Genomic DNA, 15,030 nt, shown 5'->3' with positions numbered 1-15,030 from the left:
ACTAAGCTTAATGCTTCCAATTTATCAAGGTGATTTGGGTTTGTTCTGTTTTAGTGAGCAAATTCACTTTGGACAGCTTTACAATGATTTTAGTTTTTTTGTTGTTGCATTCTGAATATGACAAAATAGCTATTATTGCTCTTACAGCCACACCTAGTGGATACTATAATATACCTTTTCTTTAATTGCTTAGTTAGCTCTTTTACTTGTTTAATGCTTCCTCTTCTAAGTGTGTTTTTTTTTTCCTTGTGTTTGTACCTTTGCAGGTTCTCTGCTTGGGCCTTCATTGAAAACAGCTGTTGCTCATGTATCCTGTCAGTAAAGAATAATAAACAACCTGTTACTGTAATGTAACACTACTGCCATAAGGTAGGATTTCTCTCAATACTGAATATTTAGAGCAGACATTCCATGAATGCATGCATGTTATTTAGACAATTGACAAGTATAACATGCACAATGTATATCCATAATACTTACGAAGCAATAGCACCAGCTTGCTTTTTGTACTTATTTCATGTGAATTAAAGATCGGTTGAGCTGTAAACTGCTGTACATAAACTTTTTAAATCAGCAGTCATTAAAATTGGTAACACAACTATTTTTATTAAAGAATTTTATTTTATTGCTCTCTTCAGGTGCTGAATATGGAAGTTCGCCCTAGTCCTGCACTGAAGGTGAATGTACCGGACTATGCTCATTATATTGTTGGAGGCTGCATCCTTGTCATTGGGATTATTGGCACGTTTGGAAATCTTTTAGTCATGTATACATTTTACAGGTACAGTGATTTTTTGTTTATCACAAGTATAGCTTAGAAAAGCCACAGGCACATGGAAGGGGAAATCAGTACTGCTCAGTTGTCAGTTTATTTTACTGAAAGTTAGATTTGAAGTAGCACTTCATGAACAAGAACAAAATGGAGGAACTGTGTCACTTAGCAGTTTGGTCAGAGCATCAGGTGATAGTCACTGCTGAAGTGATACCCTGACCCTGTGCGTAAAAATGGCAAAAAGAGGTTGTGGATGGATGGACCAGGCACAGACCTGAAAGTGTGTGTGAGAAAAGCATCCATTAATTAGTTTGAATAAATTATTATTAGACAGTTAGCTTAAGGTTTAACTATGATGGACTACAAAGCATAAGAGAACTCCCTGTGGTATAAAAGGGCACACTGAATAAACTAAACTGACGTTTCTGCCTGTCCCTGTGTAACTTAGCAACAACAGAAAAGGTGACCAGGATACTTATGATACCCACATTAGCATCCTGGTCGCCTTTCCTACTGCAGCTTAAATAAGACAAAAGAGAGTTACAAGAGTGAGTACAGTTCATTCAAACAGTTTGTGCCCTTTTACACCAAAGAAGTCTTCTTTAGAGTTCTGTTAACAAGATAGATTCTGGCATGACCATGTGCTCATTAACTGTTATTGACAATCTGCTTCCCATTGCTTCTTATTCCAATACAGTTCTGTTAAAATCAACAGTACTTACTGACAGTTTTGTTTATCTGCTGTATTACCCATGATTTCTGTGAGCAAATAAACAAGCCTACGTTTTATAGGAGGTTGTACTAATTGTGTGCAGTTTGAGCTTGTTCTGCTATGTATTTATGACTAGTTAATATACAAATCTTTCCAATATTAATAGTCCATAGGTTCATAGCTAAGTACTAGGCTAGTTGCCCTTGTGGGCCCTTTAAACTTAGCCAGTTACCCCATGTAAGTATCAAACCCTGCACCTCATGTAAGACAAACACATTAACCATCATAGCAACCTTTCACCTTCATAAGGTGCAGGACTATCTTAAGCCTAACCAATAACTCAGAATCAAACCCTGTACCTTGTGTCTAAAAGGTTAAGACCTTAATCATTATGCTGGTCATCCAGTTAGTAGAATCCTGCTCTACACATGTGAAATGGAGGGAGGACATCTAACCCATCTAGTTGACTGGAATCTTGGATGGGGTACAACTCGTTACTCAGGGTCCGTAATACTTTTTGTCTGCAATCAACTCAATCAACTATTGTACTAATAATGACGTTATTAGAATTATAATAATAATAATATATAATTATAACAATATATAACGACTCAATCAACTATTGTACTAATAATGTTATTATAATTATAATAATAATATATAATTATAATAATAATGCTACTTGCTTTCCTTGTTTATTGCAGCTATAAAATATTTCCCATGTCTGTCTAAGAGAACTTCTGGACTGTTTATGTAACTTAACATTTGTATGGAGTCAGTCAGTGTAAAACTTCTAGAGCCAGCTATATCAGGTATCTTACAAAGGTAGATAGTACTTTTACTTATGTCCATATATTCATGTTGTCTAGTAAATACCCTCACAGGTACTACAGTGTTACTGATCACACTAACTGCCATCAGTGCCGGATAATGTTACAACTTATATCTGTGAACAGTTAGAGAAGACATATAGATAATTAAACCTGCCTCTTTCTAATGATATCATTTTCCACTGCTCAGTTTCTGCCATTAGATCAGTCGCTGTTTCCACTTTTCTGCTTTATACTGCAAGATAACGCATATGAGGCCTAGGTTATAAATGCAGAAAACATTTTCTGTTTCTTGTGTTTGGACTTTTCTATGTTCCAGTATACTTCCTGGATACCAGTAGTGTAAGTAAAGAGTGACACAAAACATAGGAGCTGAGAAGGTTTTGAACATATACCTTTTATCTGATAATAGTACAATAGTCATCATCTGTACTTAACAACAGATTTATCAAAAACAAATGTTTAAGGATCATTTTTTCTAACCTCTCTTGCATCAGCTGGTAATTTCTTTGGAGGGGCTGTCCCGTAAATGTTTCATGTGCAGGGAGGGCTGCTCCCCTCATAACACTTACTAAAATAAGCAAACCCAGGGTCACACAGCAGTGAAGAAACAAGAGTGGTCAATCTACTGACAATTTTCAATTGGTTGCAATGTTTTTGTATGTGTGTGTGTTTATGTGCAGTTATGTGTAGTATATATTTCTGACTCCATGCAGAATATGCAAAAGGACTGAGTGGACTTTCCTAACAGTTGTATGAATCTTGGTATAAATGCCATTGAAAAAAGTGTGCTTCTGTTAAAGCAGTGGTCATGCCTCACACACACACACACACACACACACACATATATATATATATATATATATATATATATATATATATATATATATATATATATATATATACACACACCCAGAGCTGTTGGACATGCTATACCCAGAGCTGTTGGACATGATACACTTAAAGAAATCCCAATCCCTCAGAGCCACATGCTCCAGGGATCTAAATCTTGTCATCACAACAAAAAAAAACATGCTGGAGGGATAGGTCCCTGACCCAGGGACTCCCCAGACTCTGGAATAGACTGCTCATACATGTCAAGCAGAGCGCCTCTTTGGCCCTCTTCAAAAAGAAACTTGATGACTGGATGGGAGAAAGGAAATTCACCCCGGGGATCACGTCAGTTGCCCTGCTAGACAGGGGTCCATGGAAGTAAATAATGTGGGAAGAAATAGCCAGGGAATTGTTATGGCTAGGCTTGTATAGGCCCTAGGGCCGATAGCCTAGTACCAACCTATGAACCTATATATATATATATATATATATATATATATATATATATATATATACACACATACATATATATATATATATATATATATATAGAGAGAGAGAGAGAAGAAGATCTAAGTTTTGAAACTTTGAAAACTAAATAAAAATAAAACAAAAACTTTTTTTACGTTTCTATAGCCCCCCCTGCACTCCCCACAGCCCCTGCTAAATACGTATACCAACTCCGAGATCACACTACAATGAGGAATCCACTAAATATACCGTTCCATGCTGTGCAGTGATCTCCATTCAGAATGTTCAAAGTTTCAAAACTTTGATCATCTGGTCTCTGCCCTGTGAAGCTCGAAGTTTTGAAACTTTGAGCTTCTGAAGGGAATCCATATATAAACATATACATATGGTTCTATTATGTTTGACTGAAACTAATAATGTTGAAAAAAAGACTCAAAGTACGACTGAAATGCCATTTCATCAAAAACATTCAATGCAACATATAAATCATGAAAAGCTCTTTTCACACCCCACTCCGTTTGATTATGTATTTTAACTCCAGTGTCACACAATAGTGGAGTAAAGAGAAAACACCACATAGTGTGAATCAGTGCTGGTGCACAACCACAATGTTTACAACATTGTGGGTACAACTTAAAGATAGGCATTACCATTTCACACACAATCTTCCAAAGTACTACCCTCACAAGTACCATAATCAAAAACAACACCATAAAATACTATCAGAAGACCAACACTTGTTGAAGAAATGACTTTTCAGTCAAATTTCTTTTCCATCAAAATTACCTGCATTTTTTTCAAACATTATGATATGTGTTTCAGTCAAATATACTACAGCTATATATATATATATATATATATATATATATATATATATATATATATATATATATATATATATATATGTCTACCTGAAAACGCCATAATCTCAAAATGTCGACGACGAGAACACCGACACTGGAAGATCAACAATGGAGAAGACCGACGACAGTTGAAAATCCCGATGCTGACATGTAAAGGTAAGTGTGTGATAGGGACGGACATTAGGGTCAGGGTGTGGGTAAGGCAAGTGTGCGATAGCAACGGTCTGTAGGGTTTGGGGCGGGTTAAGTGAGTTAGGGTTAGGGCGCGGGTCAGGTGAGTGTGAAGTTAGGGATAGGGGCGGGTTATGTGAGTTAGGGTTAGGGTGTGGGTTAGGTGAGTGTGCGATAGAGACGGACCTTAGGGTTAGGGTTTGGGTTAAGGTTAGTGCATAGATAGTTGTGTATGTATGGATAAGTGTAGGTTTGTAAGGTTTTTGGTGTGATTGTGTTGTGTGCGTGCTTTTTGGACAGGGGATTTGTTTTGTTTGTTGAGTGTCGGGATTTTGGTTTGTCGGGTATGTGACATTTCATGTTTCTAAACTTTCGGTTTTGTGGTGTCGGTGATTTCGTTGTCAGTGTTGTAGTGTGTCGGTGTTGTCAGGTAGACCCATATATATATATATATATATATATATATATATATATATATATATATATATAGGTTTACTGTGATAAGGTTGAAGTGACTTAAGTCCAGAGGCTGAACAGTGACAATGTTGAACTCGACATTGTCGAAGTATGAATATCGCCCCTATCTCAAACCATGTTAAAGCCCATTCCTAGGTCGAAGTCGAGTCATATTTCAACAGTGTCGGGATTCGACATTGTCGCTTTCGTGGACGTGGGTAAATGATCTAATCATACGATGGGGTCCGGTTCAACCTTACCATAGTAAACCTATACATATATATATATATATATATATATATATATATATATATATATACATATATATATATATATATATATATATCTAGGACATTTCACTGAATGCACATTTCACTGAAACTCAAATGACTAAACACAAATCACTGAAAGCACAATTCGCTGAAAACTCAATTCAGTGAAACACGTCACTGAAAGTTATATATGGCTTTTTCCCCACTGTAGTGCAACCCTGGAGTTAGTATATATAGTAAGGGGGTGTGGGGGGCACCCCCCCCCCACATATTTTAAGTCTATAGTATGTTCGGAAAAGAGTAATATATTGAAATTGCAAATATCCATGTATATAGTTCAAAATATTTAAAATATGAGGGGGGCTATGACCCCCACACCACCTGATTTGTTTTGTTTGTTGAGTGTCGGGATTTTGGTTTGTCGGGTATGTGACATTTCATGTTTCTAAACTTGAGGTTTTGTGGTGTCGGTGATTTGACTTTCAGTGGAATGTGCATTCGGTGAAATGTCCTAGACCCATATATATATATATATATATATATATATATATATATATATATATATAGGTATGACTTAAGTCCAGAACATTGTATATGAATATCACCTATCTCAAACCATGTTAACACACACACACACACACACACACATATTTCAACAGTGTCGGATATGACATTGTCGCTTGAACTGAGTGTAAATGATCTAATCATTCGATGGGGTCTGCTATGTTGACACATTTTACTTGGCAAATCAAATGGTTAACAACTATGCAAGATCAAGTTTGGGGAATATGCCCCTTCCTCAGAGATTGGGTAGTTTCAGAGTTAGTATATATAATTATCAGGGGCTGGAGATGCACAGCCCCCAATAAGGCTTCCACTCTGCAAAAAACAGGAGTTTTATTTGGAGTGTTCAAAGGTTATGCCTCAGAGTGTGCATATTAGGTATATTTTTCTTTTAACTTTTTGTGGTCAATGTTTTTCATTTCGATCTACTGAAGTTTCAACTAATGTTAGTATATCTAGATTTACATACATATATATATATATATATATATATATATATATAGATATATATATATACACACCCATGCCTTCAATAATCCATCTGTACACTATTTTCCCTTGTTTATCCTACTCCATGTTGTTAGCTTGGATGTGATAGTACTGCATCACCTAACACCATTCTTTCCTCAACCCATTCTTCCCTCCTTGCCTCATTTTGACCAGCTTTTTGTCTGTCTTGTGCCTCTGTCTATGAATTTCATATGCAGGTCTTCTTCTAACACCTTTTGTCCTTTCTTCAGTTCATTATGATAATAGTTTTGATCTCAGATGCCATGAGCCTTTGCACCTTTAGCACCCTGTCCTTCCACCCTCCACCCTCCAGCTGTATCCACCATATACAGAATTCTATGAGTTTCCTCCCTCCTTGTGAGATGTATCTTTCCATATTCCAATTGTCTTTTGCTGTAGCTGTTTCAGTCATTGGCATCCCCAGAATACCTGCATCATTCCTGACTCTGCTTCTCCGTATCTCTTGCAGTATTTATTTCCTTCCTTTTTTCGTCAGCCTTTTAGGAATTGGATACCATCTGTATAACACCCTCAGTAGTAGGTCCCGACCCTATCCTGTTTACATTCTGCTTGGAGTGGTTTATCTGCAATATTCTTTTCTAGTTCTCCGGACTGATTTATTGTCCCTGTTTCCCAGATTTTCCTTAATTCCTGTATCATTGTTTTATTTTTTTCTTCCCATTTCTTCTGTGGTGCCCTTCTTGTGTTTACCACCATTCTCTCCCTCCACTTCCTGTGGTCACTCTCCCTTGCTACCTTTTTCCATTTTTCCCTCAGTCTTACGTAATTAAAACACCCACTGTTTTCAGTGTGCCAAATCATTCTAGCATCTCTAAATTTTAGTTATTTATTGCAATTTGGTAGCCAGTAAGTAAGTAAGCGTGTCTGTTAACCCTTTTCAGTCAGGACCTGATTACATTACATGTTGCAAACTAGGCCATTGCAATATAAGAACAGGTATTAAGGCAGTATAAATTACAGTAAATATACACATTATATAAAAGGGTAGTACAATGCATACAGTGAAATGTTTGAATTAGAACAGGATTTTGTAAAATACCTTTGGGTAGACCCTTGAGAAGGAAAAAGTCATCACTGGTTAGGTAGGTGAGCATAAAGTACAATACATGAGGAATGTAACATTGGTAAAGACTATACACAGTAAGGTACAGTAAACTCTCAGTTAACTGAAACTTAAGCAACCAGAACTTTCAAGCAACCAGAAAAAAATCGAAGAAATACAATACAACGTTCATGTGCTGCACTTTCTGCCCCCCACCTCCCTCACAGGAACAAACCTTACATTTTTAGAGTTTTAAAAAGGAAGATAGGAATAAATCCCCTCTCTCCCCATCCTAAGAACCAGTCTAACTCAACAAGTAGTATAGGGTACAGTATTAGTCAGGTATATTTTTAATAGTAACTCTCAAGCAACCAGAAACTACAGTTATTCGGCATATACCAATCCCCATGTGTGCCGGTTAACTGAGAGTTTACTGTAAGACTTTTTAACCCCTGCTACATGAAAACAGTTGCAGCTCAATTCATTGTGCAGTTGTTCATTTAGTGTAGCTTTGAAGGACTGTATGCTCTGGCTGCTTTTCACCTCACCAGGAAGGTTGTTTCATAGGTCAGGACTCAATCTGGAGAAGGTTCTTTCTCCTACGGAATTCTTAAACCTTGGGCAGGTGAGTGTTAGAACATTATCCTGTGTGCTTCTTAGCAGGTAATTAATATCCCTAGTAGCAGTAGCCTTTTCCATGGTGGGCAGTAACCAGTCTGAAGAGTATGGAAATCAAAGTAGCATGGAGAGAGAGAGAGAGAGAGAGAGTGGATGATATTTGACTTGTTTTTACAGGTCACGGTGATATGTATCCCTGCCTGTCAATAGAGCAAATCTGTGTATTCTGTTTTCAGTGCTTTTCAGGGTTTTTGTGTATGTTGGGCAGAATGTGGACTGAGCAGAGGCTGTCCCTAATCTAGTTTTGGTATTAATACATTTTTTGGCAATGGTTAAACATGAAATGGGAGATAGTAGGTGGGAGACATGGTGACAGAGTAACATTAGGGATGGAATTGCCCTTTGAGCAAAACGGCAGGGCAGGCAGTAAGTTTCTTGGGAGTACCAAAATGCATGATGCAAGGTTTTAATGGCATTCAGTAAGAGTTTGTTGATGTCAGCAGATTAGCCTCTTCTTTTGTCTCACATCATTTCCACGTGTACTCAATGTTCTCCTCCAATCATTTGTCCTCCTAAGTTTTATCCTTTGCCTTCTCCCCAAATCATGTTGCCTGTGGCATTCATTGCTCTCCCACTGATATTTTCTTTCCAGTCTCTAGCGCCCTCTCTTTCTGTGTATTCTGCTCTTTCTTTCATTGCCTCTATCCAGTACAATATATATCTGATTAGAGTATATGTGGTTAAATGTACAAGTCACCATTGCCTGTCCTTTTGCCTGTCTTTTATTTATTTCTCTTTGTCCTCCTCTCTCTTTCCCTTTCTATCCAGTCTTCCATATCTTTCTCATGTTTTGCCATATTCTGTGCACTAGGTCTACCTGGCTGTTTCTTATATGCAGTCAGTGGTAGATTAAATGAACCTTGGGCCCAGGACTCTTTCTTATCTATGGGCCTCACTGTCACCAACTCATTTCAACTCTTTTAGGTTTCACAAACATCATTAACCAATATAGAAATGATGGTCAACTTGTAGTTTTGACATCATTTCACATCAAAAACTACTAAATGAACTTCTCTGTCCAAATTAAGCAAGTCTGCCCTCCCCAGGTTCCACAATTACTTAGACCAAAAACAAGCTGTAAAAAGGCAAAGTGAATTGTTTTGATTATTACCTGTTTCATCAGGAGTACCTCAAGCTTCTGTCCAGGGTCCAGTCCTATGCAACATATTTGCCAATAAACTGTACACTGCTACCACCCTCTCCACAATCATACAATATGCAGATGATTCTGCACTCATCTGCACAGCTCCCTCACTCTCCAAACTACAAGAAGTAACCCAGCTGTCTTTTGCAACAGTAGAGTCTTGGCTCTGACGCCCATTTAATCCTAAATCCTAAAAAACTAAACTAGTGATTTTCTCTAATAACAAAACCCAAGATCTACAATCCCTCCTTTCAAATATATTATTCTGATAACATCAAGATAGAGCCTGTAACACACATTAAATTACTCAGCATCACAACAGATAACGTGAAATTTGACAAGCACCTATCTCTAACCGTAAAAAAAGTTCACCTTAAACTTGGCTTTCTTTATAGAATTAAACCATACCTCTACCTCACTGATGCCACAATGAATTGCCAGAACTCACCTACTCTCTACCCTTCTCTATGTACTGTCAGTTTCACCAACCTGAAAAAAATGATCTAGCAAGGCTAGAAGCCTGCTATAATAAAACTGCCAAATTTGCCACTAATTCCGCATATAAATCCCATCATTGTATTGCACTATGCCAACTAAACTGCCTTGAATTACTCAGCCTCCTAACATTTACTCAGCTAAAAATGTCTCACGGTTTAATATATCAACGAGAAAAATGTCCAGCACTCTGTAACCTACTTCAACCACAAATTAACAAAAGACAACTGAATTCCTCTAACAAATGTCTATTACAAGTCACAAAAGTGAACAGCTACTATGGAGATTCTCTTCACTCCAGTCAGTTAGCAAGAACTTGGAACTTGACCCCCAGAATATCATAACCAACCCTAACTCTGCAGAATTCAAAATATTCCTTAAATCCCACGTCTCTAATTCTTGGCTATGCTCCTGCTGAACTCCTGACGAAGCAGTCTCCCACTCTACAAGGCCTTAACCCCTCTATATAGACACTAAACAATACACTTTAATGAAACCTTGTAAATACTGCATTTGTAAATAACAAACCTTTATTTTCTATTCTTAACTACCTGAGCACAAATGAACCTTCATCTTCTATTGTCAATTACCTGAGCATTTGCTGTGAATGTTTTGTTGAATAAACTTAATTTTTTTTTTAAATTTGTAATAATTGTATAAACTTTTTTTTAATTTGTAATAATTGCTTAACATATATATATATATATATATATATATATATATATATATATATATATACATATATATATATATATTTATACTCTGCTATTTTTATCAACTTAATGGCTTAATTTTCTCTATATGTTTTCTGCTATGTACTTCTTGTATCCTTTGTAACCTTTGAGGCCCTCCCCCAGACCTCCACTGAAAATGGGCACTTGCCCAGTTGGACTATCATGGTAAGCAAACATCAAATAAATAAATAAATAACTCTTTTTAGGAACCTGCATCAATGCACATGTTTTTGTTTGTTTTTTTTTTTTGTTTGTTTGTTTGTTTTTTTTTGGGGGGGGTTACCATTCTATCTGATTATTTTAAATAATATTTGTTGTCTAATAAAGCAACATTTTATGTGTTTGCTTTACATTTGATTATATTTTTCCAGCAGAAAAATGAAACAAAATTTACTTACATATAATAACAAAAATTGCCAACTTCAGAACATTATAAAACATAAAAGGATGCTTGAAATGTCACCATTATAACCCACTAACACTAATCTAGACAGAGGTGAAAGAAGGAATAGGAAATAATAATTATCGATGTCTATTTTTGATTTTTAAAACTAATATTTTTAGAAATTATTCATAATTTGATTAAAAGGCAAAACCTCCAGAATGGTCAAGGCAGTAAATCATTTAACTCATACTGGTGTGTACAGCCTTACTACAGAAAAAGTACAAAACTGTTAAATAGCACCTACATACTACCTGCTACTCCAGGTGGTGCTTACTTCTGGTAGTATTCGTAGTCACTGTGCTTACATGTAGCAGAAATCTGCGCAGGCTGCGGCTAAGTGCAGCTTCAGCACTATTCATATAGTTTAGTCAGCTTATGAAACACATATGCAAATAAGACAGTAATGAGATGTAGATGAGAAAATCCTTATGTTTATGTATCAAACATATGTAAACAAGGTCTTTTCCCACTTATTTGTGAGTCTTAGTTGCTTTTTGATATGTGGCTGTGCCACGCATGCATACCTTAGAAAAGTTGAAGTTCCCCTTTTCTCTCTCCTTTGCAGTCAGAGAAAAATTCATGCTGTAGTTGCCAGCCAGGCTATTTCGCATTGTGAGCTGCTTGTCTTGATTGTGCCAAAACTGGAGGCACCCAGTGGCACTCACTGGCTGAGATGGCATAAGTGTAGGCACAGACTGACTCATTTTAAGTTCACTGGCCATGAAATTCTTAAAACGTTGAGAATGCATAGGGATACTGTAAGGGCTGTTGTGAGTGTGTATGGCCCACAGATGAGGACTGGGAGGGGTTGATACAGAGACGTCCTATACCTGTGGACACCAGAGTGTGCATAGTCCTCATGATACTTGCCATGGAGACCTTCCAGAGACAAACTTAGATCATGCTGGGTATTTCTCAGCCTTCTGCCTCGATGACACTTCAGCAGTTCCTCAACATACTCTGCCACATGTGGATCAGTATATTTATCTACCAGTGTTACCTCAGGACTGAGCCAGAACCGAGAGTGCCTTCTACAGCATGGCAAATTTTACAGAGGTGCTTAGGGTGGTAGATTGTACCCATGTTGCCATTAGGGCCCCGTATGTTTCACTGAGAGAATGGTACAGAAACAGGTATGGCTACCATTCCATAAACTGCCAGGTATTGTGTGAAGCAAGAAGGTGCATCACCAATGTATGTGCACAGCATCCTGGCAGTGACCCTGATTCTCACATCTGGCACACAAGTTCACTCTACCACCTCTTCCTGCATGGTAGGATGGCCAGTGGTCACCTTGTTGGCAAGTGCCAACTTTCCCAGTCAAATTAATTTCTTTAAATATACTTTGGAAAATGTTTTGCTTAGTGAACCTCCTCTTCTGTTGTTATGCCCCCTTTTCTCTTTTGCAGGTGATGCAGGCTCGCCAACTCAAACCCTGACTGATGTAAAAAGTCTGTAACCCTAGGGGAGCTGCTGAGGAACACTTCAACACTGCCATAACCCAGATACAGACTGACACTGAGTGAGTGTTTGGCCAGCTTAAAGCCCTTTTCCTTTGCCTGAATGAGTTTGGGGATGTCTTTCAGCATGACTCTTTTACTGCATGCAGGATGTTTATGACTTGCCGCATTCTGAACAACAAGATTATGCATCAGTCTGTTACTCAATTCCCCAATGATGGCAGTACAGCTCCCACTACTGTTTCAGTCACTGATGACAGTGATGGTGGTCTGGCAACAGCAGTATCAAAGGACAGCATGCATCAGGCTCACGTATGATGCACTGCTGTGCGACAGTGCATGGTAAAGTGGTAGCATCTAGTCCAGCACTATGGGCTATGACATTCAGGTATTGGTACCATTACTGTAATATCACATAGATTAAAGTTCATACATGCAGTGTTAGCTGTGGGTTGTGGTGTGTGATACCTGGCCTACTGTCAGTGTCCATCACACAGTTTCATTATTTAAAGAAATGCTTTTTTTCTGCACAATTAATTAATTCTTGTATGTATTTTGTGTTTGTCTTATCTCCGTTCTGATGCTGCACTGTCAACTGTGACCTGTATGGTTAATGATAAATGCATAGGAAGGAGAGTAATGACTCGTGTAAGTATTGTGGTCATACAAAGTTATTCAGAAGGACTGTTTTGTAGCAGTAACAGGGATGTAGCAAGACTGTTCATTATCTGTTACTTTTTCAGATTGCATTGCAAGTAGTAACATTCAGGAATGTGTACTGTGGCACTTGCAGGAGAATGTGCATGTGTAATGTTTGTCATTGTTGTGTGATACTTGCTCAGGTAAGACTGCATGTCATATCAGTTAGTCATTTCATTGACACCAGTAAATATTCATCGTCTCTGCAGTCCTGAGGATGAAGTAGCAACAATGCTAGCTTCTCTGATTCATAGTTAAAATAGTAACATTAAACTCAGACTGCAAGTTGTCCGATTTATTTGTAGCTAAATAATAAACATACTGTCAACCAGGGATGTAGCCAGGATTTTCAAATTTCTACTCACAGTTCCCAGACTGCTGCCCCCACCCCCCCAGCAAGCCACAATTACATCAGCAGATTGGTGTCCGCCCACTCCCTTAAACTGCTAACCACACCACACTTTTCCCATAATCTTGTTCTCTGAATAGTTCACTGGCAACCATATGTCTCAACTGTCCAGATTTTTCACTTCATATTTTGGATCTGTTCCTGATAAAATTTGTAGTTTTCTTGCAAATCACTGAGTACTGAAGTCACTAAATAATGACACACATTTGAGCATCAGACTTTAGATCCTTTAAAAATGTATGCTAACACAAAACCTGTTCCAGCAACTTTCTAATTTTTTAAGAACAATATTTACAAAGTGTCCCTATTTTTAGGCCTTTGTCCCCACTTATTTTAGACTTTGTTCAGATTTCTTGCTTTAAGAGGTTGAGAGGTATGATGGCATTAGTTGCTGAGCAAATCTCGTTATTTTGATTCATTATGAATGGTGACTATAAATATGCAGTAAACAGCTTCATTTCAAGTCATTCACAACTGCCATTAAATGGATAACTTTTATAGACCTCCCTTCTGCTCTTACAATTCCTTGGCACACTTAGAAATGCATGCTATAAACACCTGCACTCACTGCATTATTTAGAATCCTTTTCACAACAGTTCCTAGCAAACAGAAAGACACTCAGAATACTACCAGTACCAATGAAAAAACTAAATCCAGCATTGCCAGCAATAGCAGGTGAGCTGTTCTCTGGTTTTAATCCACTGCCAGTAGTAATAAAATGAAACCGTTTGTACCTAACAGCAAACTGCTCTTGCCATCAAGTGACAAATAGTATTGAACTGGGCTTTCATAGCCGATTTTACTATTTATGCACTTTATCCAACTCTGTCATGCATCTAAACTTACCAAGACATCTCAGACAAATATTCTTTAGATGCACTTCACAAAACAGCAGGAGAAATGCTAGCTGCTGGGCAAATTGGATTATCAACTGCCACATATGAAATTATAACTGCTGGGCAAATTAGATTGTTTAAGAGACAGTAAATGATTCACAGCAGAAATGTGGTTTACTACAGTCAATATAGAATTACTAGAATAAGCAGCTACTTTCCAGTAAAAAAAAGTAGAGAGTGTTAAACATGTTTAGACAATGGGCAAACTGTACATCAATAACCCGATTAGAGAACGAGCATTCTCCAGCAGGGTATTAATGCACACGTAATGCCCGCTAAAAAGAAGGAGTCCGCCGCTTCGCTGCAACTTATCAAGCCACCGTGGAGCTCGGACTGAGGAAACGGAATAGCCACCATTATTTTACACTCACTAAGCAGCATTTTTGCTGTTTAGCGAGTGTAAAATATAAAAAAAGAAGACAAAATAGTATATGTGTGTTTATGTCTGTGTGTGAGTATATGCATGCATGTCAGTGAGAGTGAGTGAGCCATTATTTTGCACCTGCTAAGCAGTGCATTTGCTGTTTAGTGAGTGTAAAATAAAAAGAGAA

At 37.6% G+C, this 15,030-nt stretch overlaps 1 protein-coding gene across 1 annotated transcript in view; it reads left to right on the top strand.

Annotated features, from left to right (window-relative positions):
- The first annotated feature begins 270 nt into the window (after positions 1–270).
- The window catches only part of LOC122793733 (melanopsin-B-like), a 400,101-nt gene continuing 385,341 nt past the window's right edge, over positions 271–15,030 (top strand). Inside the window, exons 1-2 of the mRNA XM_044061936.1 lie at positions 271–369; positions 639–781. Of these exons, the coding sequence (XP_043917871.1) occupies positions 648–781 (134 nt within the window). The 5' untranslated portion in view covers positions 271–369; positions 639–647. The remainder of the gene's footprint in view (positions 370–638; positions 782–15,030) is intronic.

Source organism: Protopterus annectens, chromosome 2.part0 (assembly GCF_019279795.1).
Source record: "Protopterus annectens isolate FY-2018-M chromosome 2.part0, PAN1.0, whole genome shotgun sequence".
NCBI classification, from domain to species: Eukaryota; Metazoa; Chordata; order Ceratodontiformes; family Protopteridae; genus Protopterus; species Protopterus annectens.
Note: the sequence above shows the minus strand (reverse complement) of the source record. Positions and strands in the feature narration are given on the sequence as shown.